General features: G+C 40.5%; 2 protein-coding genes across 3 annotated transcripts; one reads left to right on the forward strand and one right to left on the reverse strand.

Annotated features, from left to right (window-relative positions):
• Positions 1-9040: 9040 nt before the first annotated feature.
• On the reverse strand, positions 9041-17658 carry LOC311259729 (saccharopine dehydrogenase-like oxidoreductase). The gene is made up of 12 exons (XM_084357019.1): positions 17162-17658; positions 15722-15834; positions 14918-14998; positions 14189-14318; positions 13992-14041; positions 13655-13785; positions 12663-12780; positions 11791-11910; positions 11601-11657; positions 11388-11499; positions 11072-11153; positions 9041-10374 (listed from the first exon to the last, which is right to left on the reverse strand). Exons 1-12 carry the CDS (start codon positions 17358-17360, stop codon positions 10284-10286), a joined length of 1284 nt encoding a protein of 427 aa, XP_084213145.1. The 5' UTR covers positions 17361-17658; the 3' UTR covers positions 9041-10283.
• A 68-nt stretch (positions 17659-17726) lies between these two features.
• tfb2m (transcription factor B2, mitochondrial) lies at positions 17727-23422 on the forward strand. Of its 2 annotated transcripts, none has more exons than XM_084355629.1 (10): positions 17727-17867; positions 18427-18784; positions 19632-19815; positions 20025-20116; positions 20373-20526; positions 20937-21085; positions 21411-21500; positions 21847-21897; positions 22007-22149; positions 22266-23422. In XM_084355629.1, exons 2-10 carry the CDS (start codon positions 18503-18505, stop codon positions 22453-22455), a joined length of 1335 nt encoding a protein of 444 aa, XP_084211755.1. In that variant the 5' UTR covers positions 17727-17867; positions 18427-18502; the 3' UTR covers positions 22456-23422. The 2 variants fall into 2 exon arrangements, with proteins under 2 accessions (XP_084211755.1, XP_084211756.1); XM_084355630.1 differs by having other exon boundaries at positions 18482-18784.
• The last annotated feature ends 323 nt before the right edge of the window (positions 23423-23745 follow it).

Consider the following 23745-nt stretch of genomic DNA (forward strand, 5'->3'; position numbering starts at 1 on the left):
GAACAAAGTACTTGCTTAACCAAGGAAACTGAAATATTGTGAGGGGAAAAGAATTCACCTCCCTGTTATTTTTAGATGTGATCATTTTGCTGTTTGTTTTGTACAAGAAATCATTGTATTTTTAAGAATAAATATGTGAAATTTGTTAATATATCCAGAGTTTTTCTTTATCTTTTATTCTATTTCCATTTTCTATTTTATTTATTTAAGTGACTTGCTGATACCTATAATCCCAACTTCAAGTCAGGCACAAAAACAAGGTTATGGCACAACCAATTTTTCAAAAGTCTTCCTTTATTGGATAGCGACAGCTGAAGAAAGTCAGGAAAGGTGGTATAGAGAGATTGACATGCAGCCATGGATGCAGTCTGGAATTGAACCCAGGACGCTGTGGGGAGGGACACGCTCTACCAGATGAGCTACCTGGGTGACTTCTTTATATACAAGTCAGTGGTCATGGCAGCTTTCACCATAAAAAACAACCCGAATTACATCAAATCAAGAGTGATTATCATGAACCGGTGTCTAATTTGGGTCAGCTCTGAGGACAGGATATCCTTATCATATCACAGTATGGATAATATATAGATACAATTAGATTTGTAAAAACACAGTCTCAAAACATCATATCCAACTATAGCATGAAATCAATAATCTCAGTCCAAGAAATGATTCTACTTTGATTAACTACTTCAAATAAATATTATGTTACATACACAATTTACACCAAAGGGTCTAAAACAGCTTTTCCAGGTCGGCATTCTATAACCATACAGTGACGGATGAAAATCATTTTATTATCCATTACATAGGCAAATTAACCCCAGGGACATCTGTGTTGGTGGTTGTATTGCCCTCGTGCTTGCTTACCTCTGTGTGCACCGCATGCACACAGCAAAGATAACATTTCCAGCTACTCGGACTGAGGCTCATTATCAATCATTAAGCTGCAAAAAAGTGTTTTCTTGTAGAAGTGTGCAGTCAGGGGAATTATGGTTTCACTGAACAGTTGAAAGTCATTTCTGCACATTTTAAGGGTAAAGCAATTTTACACAATCAAGTGTGTATACACATCTTGGAGAGAACAGTTGCTTGAGTTAAAAAGTCTGTGTATAAAGTCTTTGTGGCTCCAGAAGAAGCTGCATGTACTCTGATAAATTGCCTCCAGTGATGTCAGCTAGTGGGTAAGTTCATTGTGGTTAATGTAGGCACCAGGTTTTGTTAAGGAAGGAGAATGAATAGAATTAAAGCGATATTTCTGGTTCTGTTTTTATCAGTTTTGATCATTGGTTTTTAAACTGTCCATGGAGACTCTAACAGTGTTATACAAGTACAATGGTAGACCAGTTGACTGTTTTTCAATACCTGTTGCCTACATTACCCACAATGCAATTTAGCCACAGATGGCATCACTGGAGGCAATTTATCAGGTCACATGCAGCTTCTTCTGGAGCCACAAAAGGCTTTATATTTCTGTTTTTTTACATGTGTAGCAGAACTCCCCAAGACCTGCAAACATTCTTTATTGTGTAAAATTGGTGTAGTTACCCTTTAACTTTCAGGTCAGTGCTCTCTGAAGACAGGATAGCTTCCCAGCCCTGTGCAGGTAGAGTAAGGGTTGGACTAGCCCACAGACTACACCCAGACTTGAAGACAGATCATAAACTATACTTGGAACAAAAAAATGCTGCACTAAATAGTGCAATGTTAGTGGTAGCAGATAATTGACCACAAAACACCCCAGGTTAACCAAAATGATGTTGATGGCTTTTCTTTTCATCTTGTCTCCCCTTCCCCTCTCCTCCCCCTGCCTCTCTCCTGGACCGGGCCGTTTCAGAGAAAACAGAATTGTGAAGTAGCAGTACAAAAATATGCACAATGTGGGAAAAAAACACAACAAGCTAGTGTTTGCTACATCTGGTAATGTTAACACAAGCAAAACCATCAAAAAGAAGGAACACCAGGCCAGAGCACACTGTGCCACTGTGTACTTCAGGGGCTTTAACCTGGGAAATAGAAACACAGCACAGTGTTCAGTTAATATGTCTTATTGTCACAGGTCTGACTTAAAGACTGTAGAAAATCAGTTAAAACACTTACCTGATGAAAGTTAATGGGTGGACCACTGCAATGTAACGCTCCACACAGATGCAGCTCTGAAAAAACGGTCGGCCAGTCCACACCAGAGTCAACTGTACGCTCACCAGGAGCTGAAGACCATCTATGACACGTTCAAAGCCGTACATACAGTACAGCTGGGCTGGCAGTCCCAGGCAGAACAGAATCTCACAGACAGCCAGGCTTAGGAGGTAAGTGTCTGAAGCCAGCAGCTCTCTGGTCCCATGACAAATCAGCCAAGACATCCACATGTTTGCTGGGACACCCACCACAAAGTTACCCAGCAGGAAGATGGACAAAATATTAAGAGCAGCATCGGTGTCAGCTTGCGGGGAAAGTATACATTTTGTTGAGGTACCGCTGAAAAGCGAATCATTCAGTTGAGTTGTAGACATTTTCGCAGTGGTTCCTCAAGATGGTGAAGGCCCTCCAATGTCCACAATGGTCACAGATTTTGTAAGAACTTCACCTTGTGAGTCTTTGAGTGAAAATGTTTCACGTCTCAAGGTGGGTAATCAGAATCTCTCTCTGTCACCTGCCCCTTCGCTTTGTAGCTGAACTCTTGTGACACAGACTTTTCATACAAACTCCTCATAGCAAAACAAACGCTTGGCAAGCAAATAGCTTGATTTGCATGAATGAGGCATTAACACTCAAAATGCCTTTCTTTAATTCTACAGCCATTCATGACCCATTTGTCATATTTGCAACCTTATAAATAACCACTTTTATTAATACTCTTAATTTATATTTTCAAAATAAAGGCATAGCTTACTTTCCAATAAATAAATTACTAATAATTATGCTGCTGCCAGCCCAACTTGAAGTCAGGCGTAAAAACAAGGTTATGGCACAACCAATTTTTCAAAAGTCTTCCTTTATTGGATAGCAACAGCTGAAGAAAGTCAGGAAAGGAGGTATAGAGAGATTGACATGCAGCAATGGGTGCAGTCTGGAATTGAACCCAAAATGCTGTGGGGAGGGACACGCTCTACCAGATGAGCTACCTGGGTGACTTCTTTATATACAAGTCAGTGGTCATAGCAGCTTTCACCATAAAAAACAACCCGGGTTACATCAAGTCGAGAGTGATTATCATGAACCAGTGTTTTATTTCGGTCAGCTCTGAGGACAGGATATCATTATCATATCATTGTCTGGATAATATATAGATACAATTAGATTTGTAAAAACACAGTCTCAAAACATCATATCCAACTATAGCATGAAATCAATAATCTCAGTCCAAGAAATGATTCTACTTTGACTAACTACTTCAAATAAATATTATGTTACATACACAATTTACACCAAAGGGTCTAAAACAGCTTTTCCAGGTCTGCATTCTAAAACCATACAGTGACGGATGGAAATCATTTTATTACCCATTACATAGGCAAATTATCCCAAGTCATTTCCGCATATTTTAAGGGTAAAGCAATTTTACACATTTAAGTGTGTATACACATCTTGGAGAGAACAGTTGCTTGAGTTAAAAAGTCTGTGTATAAAGTCTTTGTGGCTCCAGAAGAAGCTGCCTGTAATCTGATGAATTGCCTCCAGTGATGTCAGCTAGTGGGTAAGTTCATTGTGGGTAATGTAGGCACCAGGTTTTGTTAAGGAAGGAGAATGAATAGAATTAAAGCGATATTTCTGGTTCTGTTTTTATCAGTTTTGATAATTGGTTTTTAACCTGTCCATAATGAGTCTAACAGTGTTATAGAAGTACAATGCCAGACCAGTTGACTGCTTTTCAAAACCTGGTGCCTACATTACCCACAATGCAATTTAGCCACAGATGGCATCACTGGAGGCAATTTATCAGGTCACATGCAGCTTCTTCTGGAGCCACAAAAGGCTTTATATTTCTGTTTTTTACATGTGTAGCAAAACTCCCCAAGACCTGCAAACATTCTTTAGTGTGTAAAATTGGTGGAGTTACCCTTTAACTTTCAGGTCAGCGCTCTCTGGAGACAGGATAGCTTCCCAGCCCTGTGCAGGTAGAGTAAGGGTTGGACGAGCCCACAGACTACACCCAGACTTGAAGACAGATCAGAAACTATACTTGGAACAAGAAATTGCTGCACCAAATAGTAAATCATTAGTGGTAGCAGATAATTGACCACAAAACACAGCAGGTTAACCAAAATGATGTTGATGGCTTTTCTTTTCATCTTGTCTCCTCTTCCCCTCTCCTCCCCCTGCCTCTCTCCTGGACCGGGCTGTTTCAGAGAAAACAGAATTGTGAAGTAGCAGTACAAAAATATGCACAATGTGGGAACAAACCACAACAAGCTAAGGTTTGCTACTTCTGGTAATGTTAACATAAGCAAAGCCATCAAAAAGAAGGAACACCAGGCCAGAGCACACTGTGCCACTGTGTACTTCAGGGGCTTTAACCTGGGAAATAGAAACACAGCACATTGTTCAGTAAATACTTCTTATTGTCACAGGTCTGACTTAAAGACTGTAGAAAATCAGTTAAAACACTTACCTGATGAAAGTTAATGGGTGGACCACTGCAATGTAACGCTCCACACAGATGCAGCTCTGAAAAATAGGCCGGCCGGTCCACAGCAGAGTCAACTGTACCCTCAACAGGAGCTGAAGACCATCTATGACACGTCCAAGGCCGTACATACAGTACAGCTGGGCTGGCAGTCCCAGACAGTAAAAAATCTCACAGACAGCCAGGCTTAGGAGGTAAGTGTCTGAAGCCAGCAGCTCTCTGGTCCCATGACAAATCAGCCAAGACATCCACATGTTTGCTGGGACACCCACCACAAAGTTACCCAGCAGGAAGATGGACACAATAGAAAGAGCAGCATCGGTGTCAGCTTGCAGGTAAATCGTACATTTTGTTGAGGTACCGTTGAAAAGCGAATCATTCAGTTGAGTTGTAGACATTTTCGCAGTGGTTCCTCAAGATGGTGAAGGCCCTCCAATGTCCACAATGGTCACAGATTTTGTAAGAACTTCACCTTGTGAGTCTTTGAGTGAAAATGTTTCACGTCTCAAGGTGGGTAATCAGAATCTCTCTCTGTCACCTGCCCCTTCGCTTTGTAGCTGAACTCTTGTGACACAGACTTTTCATACAAACTCCTCATAGCAAAACAAACGCTTGGCAAGCAAATAGCTTGATTTGCATGAATGAGGCATTAACACTCAAAATGCCTTTCTTTAATTCTACAGCCATTCATGACCCATTTGTCATATTTGCAACCTTATAAATAACCACTTTTATTAATACTCTTAATTTATATTTTCAAAATAAAGGCATAGCTTACTTTCCAATAAATAAATTACTAATAATTATGCTGCTGCCAGCCCAACTTGAAGTCAGGCGTAAAAACAAGGTTATGGCACAACCAATTTTTCAAAAGTCTTCCTTTATTGGATAGCAACAGCTGAAGAAAGTCAGGAAAGGAGGTATAGAGAGATTGACATGCAGCAATGGGTGCAGTCTGGAATTGAACCCAAAATGCTGTGGGGAGGGACACGCTCTACCAGATGAGCTACCTGGGTGACTTCTTTATATACAAGTCAGTGGTCATAGCAGCTTTCACCATAAAAAACAACCCGGGTTACATCAAGTCGAGAGTGATTATCATGAACCAGTGTTTTATTTCGGTCAGCTCTGAGGACAGGATATCATTATCATATCATTGTCTGGATAATATATAGATACAATTAGATTTGTAAAAACACAGTCTCAAAACATCATATCCAACTATAGCATGAAATCAATAATCTCAGTCCAAGAAATGATTCTACTTTGACTAACTACTTCAAATAAATATTATGTTACATACACAATTTACACCAAAGGGTCTAAAACAGCTTTTCCAGGTCTGCATTCTAAAACCATACAGTGACGGATGGAAATCATTTTATTACCCATTACATAGGCAAATTATCCCAAGTCATTTCCGCATATTTTAAGGGTAAAGCAATTTTACACATTTAAGTGTGTATACACATCTTGGAGAGAACAGTTGCTTGAGTTAAAAAGTCTGTGTATAAAGTCTTTGTGGCTCCAGAAGAAGCTGCCTGTAATCTGATGAATTGCCTCCAGTGATGTCAGCTAGTGGGTAAGTTCATTGTGGGTAATGTAGGCACCAGGTTTTGTTAAGGAAGGAGAATGAATAGAATTAAAGCGATATTTCTGGTTCTGTTTTTATCAGTTTTGATAATTGGTTTTTAACCTGTCCATAATGAGTCTAACAGTGTTATAGAAGTACAATGCCAGACCAGTTGACTGCTTTTCAAAACCTGGTGCCTACATTACCCACAATGCAATTTAGCCACAGATGGCATCACTGGAGGCAATTTATCAGGTCACATGCAGCTTCTTCTGGAGCCACAAAAGGCTTTATATTTCTGTTTTTTACATGTGTAGCAAAACTCCCCAAGACCTGCAAACATTCTTTAGTGTGTAAAATTGGTGGAGTTACCCTTTAACTTTCAGGTCAGCGCTCTCTGGAGACAGGATAGCTTCCCAGCCCTGTGCAGGTAGAGTAAGGGTTGGACGAGCCCACAGACTACACCCAGACTTGAAGACAGATCAGAAACTATACTTGGAACAAGAAATTGCTGCACCAAATAGTAAATCATTAGTGGTAGCAGATAATTGACCACAAAACACAGCAGGTTAACCAAAATGATGTTGATGGCTTTTCTTTTCATCTTGTCTCCTCTTCCCCTCTCCTCCCCCTGCCTCTCTCCTGGACCGGGCTGTTTCAGAGAAAACAGAATTGTGAAGTAGCAGTACAAAAATATGCACAATGTGGGAACAAACCACAACAAGCTAAGGTTTGCTACTTCTGGTAATGTTAACATAAGCAAAGCCATCAAAAAGAAGGAACACCAGGCCAGAGCACACTGTGCCACTGTGTACTTCAGGGGCTTTAACCTGGGAAATAGAAACACAGCACATTGTTCAGTAAATACTTCTTATTGTCACAGGTCTGACTTAAAGACTGTAGAAAATCAGTTAAAACACTTACCTGATGAAAGTTAATGGGTGGACCACTGCAATGTAACGCTCCACACAGATGCAGCTCTGAAAAATAGGCCGGCCGGTCCACAGCAGAGTCAACTGTACCCTCAACAGGAGCTGAAGACCATCTATGACACGTCCAAGGCCGTACATACAGTACAGCTGGGCTGGCAGTCCCAGACAGTAAAAAATCTCACAGACAGCCAGGCTTAGGAGGTAAGTGTCTGAAGCCAGCAGCTCTCTGGTCCCATGACAAATCAGCCAAGACATCCACATGTTTGCTGGGACACCCACCACAAAGTTACCCAGTAGGAAGATGGACACAATAGAAAGAGCAGCATCGGTGTCAGCTTGCAGGTAAATCGTACATTTTGTTGAGGTACCGTTGAAAAGCGAATCATTCAGTTGAGTTGTAGACATTTTCGCAGTGGTTCCTCAAGATGGTGAAGGCCCTCCAATGTCCACAATGGTCACAGATTTTGTAAGAACTTCACCTTGTGAATCTTTGAGTGAAAATGCTTCAAGTCTCAAGGTGGGTTTTCAGAATCTCTCTCTGTCACCTGCCCCTTCGCTTTGTAGCTGAACTCTTGTGACACAGACTTTTCATACAAACTGTCCTCATAGCAAAACAAAAGCTTGGCAAGCAAATAGCTTGATTTGCATGAATGAGGCATTAACACTCAAAATGCCTTTCTTTAATTCTACAGCCATTCGTGACCCATTTGTCATATTTGCAACCTTATAAATAACCACTTTTATTAATACTCTTAATTTATATTTTCAAAATAAAGGCACAGCTTACGTTCCAATAAATAAATTACTAATAATTATGCTGCTGCCAGCCATTCAGTGGAGGGAGCAGCCACTGAAGATACTCACATCAGATAGTTTAAAAGATTGTAAATTGAGGACCGTCATCACAGTGTTATATACTTTGAAGGTCCAATGTTTAGCAATTGTTGCCACATTAATTCTCAGACTCTGTTTGAATTGTTTTCATGTTTTGGGACATTTTTATGCCTTTTATTATAGTAAGTAACTTTATTTACATAGCACCTTCAAGAGCAGAGATGTCACACATTTTTCCCTTTTGTTTGGGATGGAATAATTACACAAAGGTAAGCCTAAATAAAAGGGTCTTGAGCTGTTTTGTTCAAAGGTGTCCCCATAACTAAATTTAAATGGGTGAGAGGTCCAAAGCTAAGGAGTCACAACTTCAAAAGACGATATCCTTCAAATTTAAGCCTTGATGGAGGAACTACCAGCACACCCTGATTGGTAGACCTAAATGACGTGCTGGTGACGTAGGGCTGCAAGAGATGAAGGCTGCCTTTGATGGAGGCAGGTGTCTTAACATGCAGTAATCACAGGGACTTTAAATTGGATTCTGTATTTGATGGGGAGCCAGTGGAAAGCAATAAAAATTGCTTTGTCACGAGACCTTTAGGAGGACCAAGGTCAACAGTTTCCCAGCAGCATCTTGGACCACTTGTAAACAATCAAGGGAGTTGACAGTTCAGGAATGACATGTTGGACATGGTCATCACCTTTATGCTGTCGGGGTGCCCCAAGACATAATTCAGTTGAATGTAAAACAAAACCATATTGGAGTGAAATGAAAGCCTCCTCTGACTGCATTGTATATTGTGCCACTGTGTAGGATGTCTCAGCTTTACTTTTTTTTTTTTAACTAAAAGTTTTGGAAATAAACTATAAAATATGACACTGTGATGTATGACATGTCTTGAGTTGTGCTGTAGATCACAAACTAACCTTGAGATTTAAAATAACTGCTGTTTTTTCCTTTTTCTTTGTAAATATAAACCACTGATCTTGAAAACCTCTTCCACATGACAGAAAATGTATTATGGGCATCACTGATGAGTTTCTATGAAGCTTTGTGAGAAAGACACAAGACGTATATCCATTAGCAGGGTTGACTTTATTCATGATGCCCATACAAAGCAAAACACACCAAAACAAAACCCCCAAACAGCTCTTCACGTGCACAAAATGCTCAAACACTCAAAACGTGGAAAACTGACATCAACATCACTTTGTGGATGAGACTGTTCCAGTCAATATGAAAGAGACAGATTTTTAAAAAACTCAAACTTGTTAGCTAAACAGCAGAGATCGTTCAGTTTCATATTGTAACCCATGCTGTTTTATGCACAAACAACTTAATGCATTTTCTGACAAGGCTCTAAAGCAAATGTTTGTATTGGTGAATTGCTGCAACATTCATCTATAAAAATAAAGATTGAAGAGAGGAGGATGACTTAGTGATAGTCCAACTATAAACTGTCAAAAACACAGAGCAATCAGGAGTTTTAGCTGACGGGCCAGGAAAGACAAGCATGTACATGCACACACACACACCTTTGCTTTCCCTACTTGGACTTGTGTTCATTTCCTGGAGACTTAACCTAACCATAACCAATACTTTCCTAACCCTATCCATAACCTAAGTCTTCACCCTGAAATTTAATTAATTACATTATGGAGTCCAGCATTTTGGTCCCCATAAAGCTGTCGGACCCCACAACGAGAGTGCGGACCCCAGTTTTGGGACCCAAAAAATACGAACTCACACACAGCAAGTTTCTATTCGGACAGCTTTACCCCACTGAACCAGAACAACACACATACAGCTGCTATATTTGTGCTACTAACAGGGTTATGTCCAAGTGCATTTAACTGTATGTTACATGGACAACACTTTACTGAAGATTGTAGATGTTTTCTTACAGCTGACAGTATTTTCAGTCCATGTTTCTATCCAAACACAAGTTTTTTTTTCATTATTTTTTTTTTTCAAAATGCCTCCTTCATTAGCAGTAGTCATGTTAGTGTAGGCCATGTTAAAACCATTTATGCACAATAGTTATTGTACTGTCCTTGTCTGCCACAGTTGTGCTATGTGTCCTACAAGCAGAGGGTTAATTGTATATTCAAGCTAAAGGGAGACTGGCAAGTTTCTGACTGAATTTTCAGGATAAATGCCAAAAGTACCATCAAAAATGAAAGTGCACTCCATCTCTAGTCCTGGTTTTCGAGGTGAAATGGCCCTCTTCAATAGTCGGAAACTTCCCAGTTGTTATTATGCGTATTAGTAAGTGCTGAGAGAAACCTGGAGTAATGACAACAGGGAAGGGGACAAACTTTAAATGACAGAGAACTGGATGCCGTGTTTGTTGAGGCGGTCGATCAGTGAGGTCTTTGCAAAAACAGCTCCTGGAGTATACACTCCTCCCCTGGAGATGAAGCAGAGAAAAGGAATTTAATTACAACCTAAATTGATGTCATACCCAAGTCTCAGGATCAAGTGATATTCATGTGATTTATGAATGTTAAATCATTATAAGGGAAGGGCATTTCAAGCAAAACACACTATTCAGTAGTCGCGGCGAAGTATTTGGCAATCAGTTTTTACTGGAGCCTGTTAATAATAATGCAATTCTTCCAAGGCCTTTAACAATCTCCTGGCGCAGGTAAAAACAAGAGGGGAAAAAATGGAAAATCTGTTTTCTCAGACAAAGCCAGAGCCGCATGAACAAACTATGACTAACTGAATATTCAGAAGTCATGAAGTCATAAAGAAATAGTTGTTCTGGCACGTGCATTCATTGACAAACACATTAAATTACAAGAAAAAGAAAAAACACTGTTGAGTAGCAATGCTGCCACATCCTAAGTCTGTGATGATCAAAAATGTAAGCTCACTCTCACTTCCTAAAATAACATTTATGTTGTTTCACAGTCCCATGCCTCCCACTTTTAGTCTTTCTATTAAAATAAACAGCACAAACACATTCAATTACTGTCTGGTTTATCATAGATTAACAATCCTTTGAGACCATTTTACACGGACTGGTCGGATGGATTGAAAAACATCATTATCAATAAACAAAAAACTGGTGGTATGGTGTATTGTGCATGATGATAACTCACGTTTTGGGCAAGTCCGCGGGCTCGTTGAGAATTGTTAGAGCAGCCTGTACCATGGCAATGGGCGTGGCCACATATCCACACTCTGATAAATGACAGAGACACAATTAAGCTATGTTTTGACATTTTGTTACAGCATTAATGGAGGGTTGTCATAAAATGTCTATGATACTGTTGCGGGAAAATGTGACGCAGTCTGCATTTGGAACAAGTTGTTGTGGCTGAATGGGTTGAGTACAGGGCTGTCACACAGGACACTGGGGTTTGTTTTCTGTTTGGAACATTTTATAATAACGCAGGATTTTTAATTTCCAGTTACCTGGTCCCTGAACCAGTGTGCGGATCTTGCTGTTAGGTTTCCCCTGTGAGGGGTCCTGTCCCTCTGTGTAGCCCTCTCCATAGAGGGCAAACTGGAAGGATGAACCCTCCATCTAATACACACATAACACAAAAAACAGAGCATCATCTTATTTCCTTTTCTTATTTATAACAAGAAAATCTGGATATATTTTATGCTCTGTCAGCACATTACCTGCTTTCTACTCGGTCCAGCCTTGGAGAAGAGTCCAAAGGAGAAGAACTCTGGGTACTGAGAAAGTGGACAGATAAAAGCATTTACATTTACCAGCATGTTTTTGGTCTAATATTCAGTTATAGTCAGTAGTGTCATGTGAACTGTAATCTGTCATGTGTATTTTTTCATGCATGCCATGTTTGTTTACCTTGATGAGTAGATTACGTCCAAAACTGAACTTGACCAAGAACCAGAACATCATGCCTGCAAACATCAGCTTGATCACGCTCCCGATTCCTCCGATTCCTGCATACGCTCCATACTGAACCTAAAGTAAACAATTACAGATTATAGTAGAGGGGGATGGAAACAGTCTAGTCAAAATGTCATGTCCAACATAAATTACAGAGCATTTTTGAAAACAGCAGCATGCAGACATTTTTCATCGTCTGCCATTGATCCCAATTTTTCCAAATAAACTGCATCGGAAAATCCCGATCAACACAGCAAGTTCACAACCAGCGTCGCCCCAAAAAAGCCTTTGATCATAATCACATCTTTCATACTAAAACTGAAATTAGACACACGGGGCAAATCATTTCAACTGGCATCATGTGGGCCGCATTCAACCATTTGACAACTCTATTGTGGTCCTTAGATCATTTCATTAGAACGCCAATTTGCCAATTTATTAGTTTGTCTGTGGCCAAGCACAAAAATAATTTTATTTCATTAGAAAGTTTTGACCCAGGCTGTTTAAGCAGGGGGATTCCAGGATTTTCATACTGACAACTTACTTTTAAGGATTAAAAAGGTGCATTATTTTTTCCTGCACTTTCATATACATAAGGATTCTTTGTCAATTGTGAAAACTAATAAATCGGAAAGAAAGTGTGTTGTTTTAACACATTTAAATTCTGAGCTTAACAGGTCAGACATACAGAATGTAGGAGACCTGTACTAGGGTCTCCATGATACATGATGTTCTTGGAGAAAGAGAAGTTTTTTATGAGTGACACAACGGAGGAAATTTAACACAAAGAAAGAGTGGGTAAGAAAACACATAATGTGAAGCCTGACCGGTGTGGCCTGATGTTCCTCCACCAGGAAGCGCTGACTTCTCTTCACAACGGAGGGATCAGAGCCCATGAAGGGCACCGTGTACTGCTGGATCTCATTACTGAAGAACAATGCTCCCCTATAAGTGCACAAACACACACAAAGAAACACATGCTGAGAAAACAACATGACATGAAAGTGTGTGGAGGAAACTGCAGTACATGCTTGTATGTGTACTGAGGGATTGTGGGACATAACCCTGATTTAACCCTAACATTTAGAGCCAATCAGCAGCCACGACACCACCACTGGATGGTTTGTCCACCAGATGGCACCGACGAGTTTGTTTTTCCAACTGTAGATCCTGCTTAATGCCTTGACTCATTAATAACTAAATGTTAGAGATCCTAATACAACACATTTCTTAATCCTATTCATTTATTCTAAAAAAAAAAAAGCAATACTATCTGACATATAGCTATTGGATTGTTTATACTTTCAAATATTGATCTGCCCAATCAGTCAGCAGGCTATTCTGAAGTTACACTACATTATAAGCGACAGTCATGTGATATCACAGATCATACAAACATGTTTTATGGCTGATACCAGCTACCGTTTTCATGATAAAATTGCTGTCAGCCTGACAAAATACACAGAAGAACAAAAGAAGAACTCACAGCTGGAGGTACAGTTTACCTTTGTTTTTTCATTCCACCTGTTCATATCGGTCAATAAAATATAAAATATAATGAGGCTTCATCTGTCAGACTCAGCTAAAACAAGAGGATATCTTCCCAGGTTAGTCTTTTTAGTACAAAATGTTCCCTTATGAATGACATGAAACATTGTGAACGTCTAGGATACTCTGAACTTTGCTCTGAATGTACACATTACTGTATAATATTGATTTACTAAGTTTTGCAAACTAGCTGTGTAATTGCCACTGAGAAAAAGTTAAGGATTTGATTTATTTTGAAGAAATATAAAAAGGGGATTACTACTGCACGTACCTGCGTCTAAGCTTGGAGCCCACAGCAGGGAGAGGTTTGTGATTAAACTTCCTTCTGAGACTCTGGAGCTTTTGGCCGTCGGCAAAACCGTAGACGGCAGACTGCCACGTGCCATCGTGGATACATCCGCCCTGACGGAGGATGACAGAGACACACGCATACAAACAAAAGGGAGAAAATATAGAGGAAAAAAGGGACAGAGAGCATGAATTGAAGGAAGAGAGAGAAGGTAAACAAGGAGAAAGAAAAAAAAGCAAGAAACATTTGAGATAAGCATAGCTATGTGATACCGCATACATATGACAAATGAATGTACATAGTAATATAGTTGACTTACCTCAGATCCTGCGCTGACAGTCAGGAAGCTCTCCACTGCTGTCAACGTACCTGTGGATAAACGCACACAATGTTTTTACAGAAGCTAATATAACAATAAATTAATCTTTAATGACAACAGAAGTAAAGTGAGTTAAGCACTGTGTCTGTATTTTTGTGCTTATATAAATGTATGTGTGCATGTCAATATGTACATACCCTTGAACTGGTCTCTGGTGTAGATGACTCCCATGTCCGCAGGTATGGAGTCGAATCCACAGCTCCCTATGATATACACACCTTTTTCAGCTGCCTGGCTGTTGTAGTTCAACTGCATTCCCTCCAGAAACTGCATACAGCCAAACACACAAAAATGTGTAGAAGCACAAACAGGAACGCATACCCAATTTTTTTTTTTTAAGTGTGCCTTCTATAATCAATTTCAACAGATTTATGGAGCTTTATCAACAATGAGCATGAAGAAAGGCAGAAAGGCCACTACTGCTTTTAAGACAAGTTCTGTCCTGATATGGTGAAGGTGGTGGAGTATTCTGTGCAGCATTCAGACAACTTTCAAACCTCAACTTAGGCTGTCAGAGTGCTGCTGACTGTGTATTCGTGAGACCTGCTGCATTACACAAAGCGGCATCTGACAGCAAGAGAAAACTGTTGTCAAGCAGCCAAGTGACAGATAATTTAATCTAACAAGCTACATCATGAAAGGCAGCACGTCTCCCATTTAATCCAAACCCAAACAACAGCCAAGCAGAAAAATATGTCCACTGACAACATGCAGGTCAAGAGAGAATCATGTTTAGTCTAAGATTTAGGTCACACCAAAGGAAAGAGGGAAAACATAAGTAATATATGTGATGATTAATGTTGATGGAGTGACTTACAGTATCAACACATTAGAATTTAAACATGCAGCACTGTGTACGGACATACCTGAGGCTCTCCACTGATGTCAATATGGTGGGCTCCATTCTCCACACAGGCTTTGACCACTGGCTCGCCGTAGAACCTGTACTATAAACACAGAGATACACAAACACACAAATCAATTAATCCACTGTTCCATTTCACCTCCTATCTCTCCTGACTTAGTTGATGGCTAATTAACCTATCAACTTCAGTTCTTAACACTGCCCAATCCCTGCCTTATTTCTGTCTGCTGGTATCTTTGGTCACCATATCTCCCCCAGATACTATCTTGACCTTGACAGGCCCCACATGTTGATACTGCAGCAACAAGACATGACACCTCACTGGCTCTTCGAACAAAAATCAGAATCAGAATAAGAATTACTTTATTTTACCCTGGTAATACCAGACTTAATACATGTATGCTCACACAGTTTCATCTCCTTTTGGCTTTAACTGTGTGCCTCAGTTTTAACCAACAGTAGTGGTCACTGCAGTGGAAGGACAATGACACACAGGACGCAAATCAGTGGTGGAAACCTACTTTCCATTCTGACTTTAATACAATACGACTTATTGTGTGCTGTAAGTCAGTGGCATTCATTGTGTAAATGAAGGCTGCTCTGTGTCAGAGAGAGAAAGAGAGACAGAAGAGATAGGTGGGGCACAGTTGAGCTACACTGATGCCAAACGGAGATTGCAACATGCCAATGCTGTGAGATGATGTGAGGAAAATGTGTTTTGTGCCATGTGATGGAGCAAGAAAGTTCTGTGTGAGAGAAAAATAAACAGGGGGGGTGACACGTGTCAGTTGAATTGTCTACTTACAGGCCCGACACAGTTGAGAACAATCACGGCCTGTTTGCACATGGCTGCCAGGGAGTCTGGTTCTCCTACATCTGCCACGATAATGTCCACCTCTGACCTCAGCTCAGGCTTACCTGCACACACAGACACACACTTTGTAAGGACAGGTAGTAACAATATAGTTTGATCCAAATGGTTGTTTAATAGTCTTTCTTAATTATTCCCAGATGTAAATATATGAGTACTGTATAACTGTGCGAAGATGAATTTAATGAAATAAAGGAGGAGCAGCACAAACCGGGCTACGAGAACCTAGATCATGTATATGTTGGACGAAATTAAATCTATGTTCTGGACAGAACTCGTAACAATGTTTTTAAATGTGTCACTGTAACTATTCGGTGCTTGTTGGAGAAAACACACTAATCTGTCTGAACAGACGAACTGTGTTTTTTAGTGCTAACCTGCTGTGTGTGCGTGTGTTGTCATAGTTCGGGACTGCACAGCGAGCAGCTATGTTCCATCAGCTGTTGCGCCTCTAATCCTCTGGAAACTCACATTACTGTCATTACTGCAGAATAGCTCCCTGGTGTTGTTCTAGTTATGGACTTCATTTTCCATGCTTAGAGTGACGCACAAATATAAAAAAATCGTAAACCTGAAAAAATAAATCATTTATTACACTTTCCACTAATAGTTGCCTTTAGGTGAATTGTAGTTCTATTTTTGTTGGAGCTGAAACAATTAGTCAATTCAATGATGATTACTCAGAAGTTTTTTTCAAAATTGATGACTGATGAACTTTTATCAAGGAAATGGTTTGCTGGATGAAAGTTCTCCAAAAAGGGAGAGACAGTTTTTCTCTTTCACTGAAAAATAGAAATCTTGTTCTATATATCCTAGATCTTATAGCTTCACAATACTGGAAGATGTCACCATACTCCATACATGTTTTATCATTTAATTTCATGATTTTTTTTACCTGCAGGTTAGACTTGTTTGGCAGATGTAGACTTGCATCCTTGCAGATATACAGCATTCAACACTGATTGATTGATTGATTGATTAAAATATCACCAGCTGATGGGACTGCATCATTAGTTTTCTTAATAATAATGATTATAATAGCTTTAATGAGATTGTTAACTCTTGGTTGCAACGTCGCTTGGACTTTGAGTTCAGACAGAGTTAGGGTCATGGACATGTAAAATCACTATCAGTGAGCTCCACTTGGATTTACAGATAAGACATCCTGAGTCGGAGTTAAGCAATTTCCCTTTGTCTAGGGAATGGACAGTATTCTTGGCAAATCGGATTAAAATCGCAGCTCACCAACTACAGCATCCTTGCATTTCACATTACCTCAGTTGAACAACTTATTTCAGAAGCTAACCCTGTTGAAGGGCTGAAACAGTCCACAGCTCAACACTCATAACTTCCTAGGGTTGTTCAGATACATACTGAGGACTCCGGCGGCCTGCTCCAGAACTTTTTCCAGCTTCTGCTTGCTCCTGCCAGCCACGGCCCACTTCAGGTTCCCCTTCGGTCCCTCGGATATAGTCCGGGCCACCTCCTCCACTACAAACTGTCCGGTGAACCCAGAAGCTCCGAAGATAACCAGGTGGTAAGGCCTGCTAGATGTAGTTTCAACACGAGCCATAGTGACAGCAGACAGACTGGAGGAGCTCACCGCCGCACCTTCACCTCTCTGACAGACTGACAGGACAGAGGCAGAGCTGCGTGCCGTTTTGACAGCGCTTCTTTGTCTACTTCCGTAGCAGCATTATGCTAACATGCCAAAACATGAACCACTGTGGTAGTTTTTAGCTACCTAAACACGAATATTCGTTGTGTTGCGTTAAATATGTACCTTCCAAACAATTTATATATTTCTAGTAAGGCGTGACATGTACTAAATTTAGTTTGCTTTAGCTTTCGCACGTTAGCATGGCAACTTCCTCGACATTCTGATTGGTCCTCGCGGTGGTCGCCTGACAGTGACGAATATTAGATGCGCCAGCGACACCACGAGAATTGCAAAACAAGTGTGGGGTCGAGATGCGAAGGGCTCAATGTCAAGGAGTTTTACCAGCGAAAAGACGAAAAAGAAACACCACTGAACCACTGGTGTAGTCTGATTTGGATATAAAGGATAATTTGCAGTAAGGTATGTCTGTGTTTGTCACGACGAAACGACATTGATTGCATTTTAGTTCTAAGTGACGTTAGCGTAGCTTATTTAGCTAGTCGGCTAACAACTTCGATAATTTCAGTATCATCGAGCTAACTGACCTACACCTTCATGTAACGGATCGCCTGCTAAGTGAATGCGTGCATTTTTATCAAGGTGATGGCCAAAGTCCGTGGACTTGCCGGGTGAAGCACCGTGATAACCTCTCCAGTGAGGCCGATTAGGAAGTTTACCTCCCCACGTGCAGCAAGAACATATTGTGCTCACTTTCAGACACTGGTTAAAAATATTTTTGTATAACGATATTAAATGAATCACATTAAACATTTACACCGTGTAATTTACAATTTTATGCACGTATGGCCCCTTTACAGACGATAGTAAAACGGAGTTGGCTACTACAATTGGACTACAGCACGTCGCCCAAGTGTCACTTAAGCATGATGGTACATGTTTAAATGTCAGTTAATGTCACTTAAATGTCTGTTGCTCATCTTAACATCCCTTGTCACCTTCTCTCCACACCCCCTTCTAGGTAGTGACCTCTTGAAGAGGTTACCCATTCCCCATCCTCTCTTCTTCCTCTGTAGTTACAGATCCACTGGTCCATCATGTCTACCCAGATTTGTAGAGTTGTGGAGGTGATGATGCGCTCTGCTTGCTGCCAGACCATCAGAAGTAGATCCTGTCTGCACAAGGCTGTGCTGGCCCCTGGGGCTGTCTCGGGCCTCTGTGTTCCTGGGGCTCCTATGCTTCATAGGAGGGCCTATAGCCTGGACACTCTATCTTCGGGTCCTGGTCGACCCAGTCCAAACTCCCAACAGCCGTCTGCAGAGAGGTCATCCCCTAATTCATCACTCACACACAGGAACCTGTCTGCTGTGGCTGTACAGGTAGGCAGCTATCTCTGGCTTTGATTCTGGACACTAGTTTTCCAGTGCTGCTTGGAATGTGAATTTCTAATCAAATGCATAACCTGCCTGCGAAGGTTTTACATATGTCTGTGTATCTGTACTTTCCCCCCTGTAATGGGATATAAAATTATGAGAAACTTCTGTCTTACAAGGAGTTTTGCAACACCAGCAAATCTTTTTGTGGTATTTACACCAATGTTATCACACCTGGCCCATGATCCTCCAACTGTTTTCACGCCATTTGTTTTGGCTGCTGCAGTGACAAAAGGGCAAGCACAACAGCCCAGAAACATTTTTCCCCAGCTCCTCTGTGGGAATCTTCAAGGGGCCTACAGGCTGGTTAAAAGAAGTAAAACCTCCAGCATGTCTTGCGTCTGCTCTATGATCAGCCTTCTTGTCAAAACTATGTCCTACCTTGTACAGCTGGTTTTCCTTGATTGTTGAGGTGTAAAACGCATAACATAGATCTGCTCAATTGTTTTGTTTCAAACAACTGTGGTCAGCCCACAAGTTGACCCTTTATTGTTGTATTTTTATCACGGTGTGTTCTGGTTTGCTTCAGCTGCTGCAATGCTCCAATTTAGCCTCAGCCTGGAACCATTAAAGTTTCAATTCATGTGCTTTTTTTCTTAACTTACTTTATAATTCTTCCCTGAACCATTTTGTGTGTGGAGAAAATGCAGACATTAATTGATATCTTGAGTTTTTGCAGTAGAATGAAAAATTAATGAAGAAAAAGATTATCAGGGTTTGACAATATACTATGAGCTATTGCACATCCGATGCTGATTGCTTTCGTTCTCTATGTGCTCATGTCCTTCTCCAGGGCCAGCGTCGTCCTCTGTGCCGCTATGACTTCCTGGACCTCGGTGAGGTAGAGGAGAATATACGACGTGCTCAGGCATGTAAAAGATTGAGACACTTCATAGTGGACCCAGACCTGGCTAAACTGGTGGCACAGCATCTTGAACCTGAGGATGCTAAAACTGTTATTTTAGAATGTGAACCAGGTATGTATTTGTGTTATGTTTAAGTCAAAGACAAACACAGAGGTGCACTTAATGTATGAATTGTTGCTCTTCTTTTTGGCACAAATATTTTCATAGTAAACAGTTGTCTTTTGACTGTAGCGGCATAGTGAAGAATTTGCAGTTTGTGCACAATTTATCAGTGAAACAACACAGAATTGATTGGTTGTGTTTGTGGCTGTTTTTCTTAGGTCCTGGGGTGTTGACTAGGACACTGCTAAATGCTGGCGCTCAGAGAGTTGTGGCTCTTGTAGGGGATGGGGCCTTCTTAGAACACCTACAGGTAACAAACATCTGCATCAAATGACTTTTTGTAGACTTATGTGTAGGGTTGAGCGAGTACTTGGCTGAAACAAGTGTCCGGCACGGTCCTGTTCTGTAACTAGTTTCTACGGAAATGGATTATGGTGCACTTGCTCATCTCTACTCATAGAGATCTTTGTTGTAACCCAACTCAATTTAATTGGCAATGGTTATTTGTTTAATTAATCTTGGTTCCCTTGTGTCGCAGTAAAATAAATGATGTCTTCATGTTGTAGGAGTTGGAGAGTCATCTTGATGGTCAGTTGGAAGTGGTTCACTGCGACTACTTTAAACTTGACCCCATGGGCACTGGAATCCTTAAAGCCCCTATCATGTACTCGGACAAACTGTTCACTGACCTGGGCATATCAGAAGCTAACTGGACTGATGGTGAGATAAATAAACCATGCATACACACACTGTCATGCATACACACACTGTCATTCACACACACAGGCACACAGACAGGGGTTTTTGTTTAGTTAGGCCTCTCCCGCTACAAAAAACCCCCCACCTCCTTCATACAGTTAGTAATATCCTAACACTAAGCAAGCTATTTATCCTTGAACAATCCTTAAAACATTTGATTGATGGAACTTTTTCTGCAACTCACAAGTGTGAAACATTAAGATAAATTTTTTTTGGCCCACAATGCTTGGGAAAACACATTACATCAGTATAATGACTTGCATCTTTCACACAATTACACACTTTACTGAATGATGACTGTGCATTGTAAAGTCTAGCATCCTTTGAAGTCTGTCTTTTGGTAATGTATTTGTGTGTATGTCTCTCTCTAGACATCCAGGTGAAGGTGGTGGGAATCGTGCCCCAGTCTGAAGAGCGTAGCAAGATGCTGAGAATGGTTTACGCTTTGTTTGAACGGCAGTCTATCTACAGACATGGAAGAATAGAGCTCAACCTGTTCATAAGCGAGAATGAATACCTGGTAAAAGAACAAGAACATATTAATACCTCAATCCGTAGAAATGAGTACCAGTAAATCTATTGATCATAGTTATAACCTTGTGAGTGTGTTTGTCTGTATTCACGAGGATGGCGAATGTTACATCCATGCTCACACAGCCTTAAACAAGCTCAGATCTATACTTAGTTACTGCTGCACCTGTCAGTATAATCATCCGCTTTGGTGGTCTGCACTGAAAATAACCAATTTGCCATATTCATGTTGACACTTCAATCAATAGTTGGTGCTGAGGCAGACTTTCGGTATGGTAACTGAAATGAATCAATAATAATCTTTCTCCCATCAGAAACTGGCAGCCCGTCCAGGTGACATGTTGAACTACAGAGCCTACAGCGTCCTCTGGCAGATGGCCTGTGAAATTGAACTGCTGCACAAGGTACAGTATGAGGGAGGGTGATTATGCAAATGTTGGAAAAAACAGCAAAGACAGAGAATCAAGCATGTTCAAAGGTGTTGAAGTAATGATTTCTCTCAAAAAAACCTACTTGCGGAAAAGCAAAACTGCTGCATTAAAACTACTCTGACAAATACAATGTATTAAAAAAAAGTAGCGCAGGTCTCTGTAAATGTAACTCAATACTACCCTCTTCTGAGTATGTTACAGTGGTTTGTTTTATGATACTTGGTCTGTGAAGCTAATGCCTGGCATCATACCACTAAAATTTCCAAAGACTCTGATGGAAAAGTCTCCTAGTCGTCAACTTTCTCCTCTTTCTGTGCAGGAGCCCTGGGACTCGTTTGTGATGTCAAGAAAGGGTAAACGTAAAGACAGGGTAAGAAAGAGAGCAGACTCAATAACAATGCAATGTGTGTGTGTAAAGTTGGTTTTGTTCAATTTTAATATAACATCTCCCCTCATCCTCTACCTCTTTGTCCTCCCAGCCTTCCAACCTGTGCCTTGTGCGCCTCCGTCCACGAGCTGATCTGTTCTCGGCAGGCCTCACTCCTTCTAATGCTCCAACTCTGATAATGATGCTGAAACAGTTGCTGGCAAAGAGGAAGGCCAAGCTCATTGATAGACTCAAGTAAGCAATGCACACACAAAGCTATTGAGACAGGTTGCGGAATAGATTGTTTCACATGATGCATCTTCTGATCGTATCTTCCTCTGGTTTATTATCTCTTGTGTTTCTTTTACTAGTGTCTGGTTTCCAGATAGTGGGAGTAAGCTGATATCTGAGATGGGCATGCAGGAGGACATACTGATAGGCCACGTATACCCAGAGGAGTATCTTCGACTGTTCCAGCTGATGGACAAGAGTCAGGAGTTCACCCAGAGCTGGCTTTATGAGGAGATTTTGGAGAACACACAGAGGGATGGTTGGGCCTAAAATATAGGCATACAGGTCATGTGTATAGTTTTTTAGAAATTAAAGAGAAAAGTAAAGAAAAACACTTGTATAATATAATGTTAATTTAATTTAAATGAGAATAACAAACCGTGTGTTTAATGAAATAGAGACACAGCAGATACATACATGTATACATTCAGAAACACAAGAGAATCCAATAATTAAAATGCTTATGCAGAATAAATTAACAGAATAAACAGCTGTTACCTGACATGTTACGCTTCTGTGAGAGCGGAATGGTGAAAATGTTTTTGCCTATACATCGAATGAATGTCTGTGTTGTCCTGAACCGGGATTCCCATGAGTTGAAATTTAAGACAAAAACTCGGTAGCAGAAACGGTTATTTTGGGTGTTGGTTTTCTTTTGAGATTTGTTCGTTTCTGCAATGGAAAGGTGAAAAAACAACCTCAAAGTCTCATGGAAGCACCATGTCATGCAAATGACACAATTATAATTCAGAAATGTGCATGTACAGTTTTTGAATGATTGATTGATGTAGTTTTGCTGATGCAGTATTGGTGAGAGCAGTTTGACATAACACAGCCCTGCATGTATCTTGTATAATTTTCCAATACAACATCTGGAGCAATGGTGCTCGAAGAAGGAGGTTTTTCACTGTGAAGCACCATAGCTTGTATATTTTTGTATATTCATTGTGGGTGCATAAACTTGTCTAAATGTCTGACATGTCTTGTTTTGTTGGAACATATAAGCTGCGTGGCTGATGTTATGTGGAAAGAAATCATTAAATCAGAAGTTTGGTATAAATGTAATGTCTTGATTTCAGCCTTGTTTTAGTAAGCTGTTGCATCATCTGTGCTCTTAAATTGATGAGTCTGGGTGTTTTGGACAGACTAAATCCAATACTTTTCCCCCCTCGCTGCACACAATGAAAACATAGTGACTATGTGATGTGATATGTGATGAAATGTTTCTGTTGTTTGAGTTCATTTCATACATGCAAAGCAACAACACATCTGCAAAAAAATATATAATTGTTAAACACATAATTTTACTGTAAAGGCCATTTTGGTAGATCTGATTGTCTGCCTCTCTTAAAGTGTACCACCAATTTTAAACTTTAAAGTGTGCTTACAGGTCTTGGGGAGTACTACTGCATATGTGAAAAAAGTAGTTGCATGTAATCTGATAAATTTCCTCCAGTGATGTCACTCAGTGGCTAAGTTGCATTGTGGGTAATGTAGGTGGCAGGTTTTTGAAAGCTGTCCACTGGTCCAGCATTGCACTGCTGTAACATCGTTCGACTC

This window comes from Pagrus pagrus (assembly GCF_965226575.1).
Source record: "Pagrus pagrus genome assembly, chromosome: 1".
Taxonomy (NCBI): domain Eukaryota; kingdom Metazoa; phylum Chordata; class Actinopteri; order Spariformes; family Sparidae; genus Pagrus; species Pagrus pagrus.

Excerpts from the sequence above, each read along its gene's own strand:
- LOC311259729 (XM_084357019.1), bottom strand. The coding sequence starts at position 17,360 with ATGGCTCGTGTTGAAACTACATCTAGCAGGCCTTACCACCTGGTTATC. Across the intron at positions 13,786-13,991 it reads CTGTCAGCGCAGGATCTGAG|GGCGGATGTATCCACGATGG; the intron begins GTAAGTCAACTA and ends ATCCTCCGTCAG. Across the intron at positions 10,375-11,071 it reads CCCGCGGACTTGCCCAAAAC|GGGAGGAGTGTATACTCCAG; the intron begins GTGAGTTATCAT and ends CTTCATCTCCAG.
- tfb2m (XM_084355629.1), top strand. The coding sequence starts at position 18,503 with ATGTCTACCCAGATTTGTAGAGTTGTGGAGGTGATGATGCGCTCTGCT. Across the intron at positions 20,527-20,936 it reads AGAAGCTAACTGGACTGATG|ACATCCAGGTGAAGGTGGTG; the intron begins GTGAGATAAATA and ends GTCTCTCTCTAG. Across the intron at positions 21,898-22,006 it reads AGGGTAAACGTAAAGACAGG|CCTTCCAACCTGTGCCTTGT; the intron begins GTAAGAAAGAGA and ends TTGTCCTCCCAG.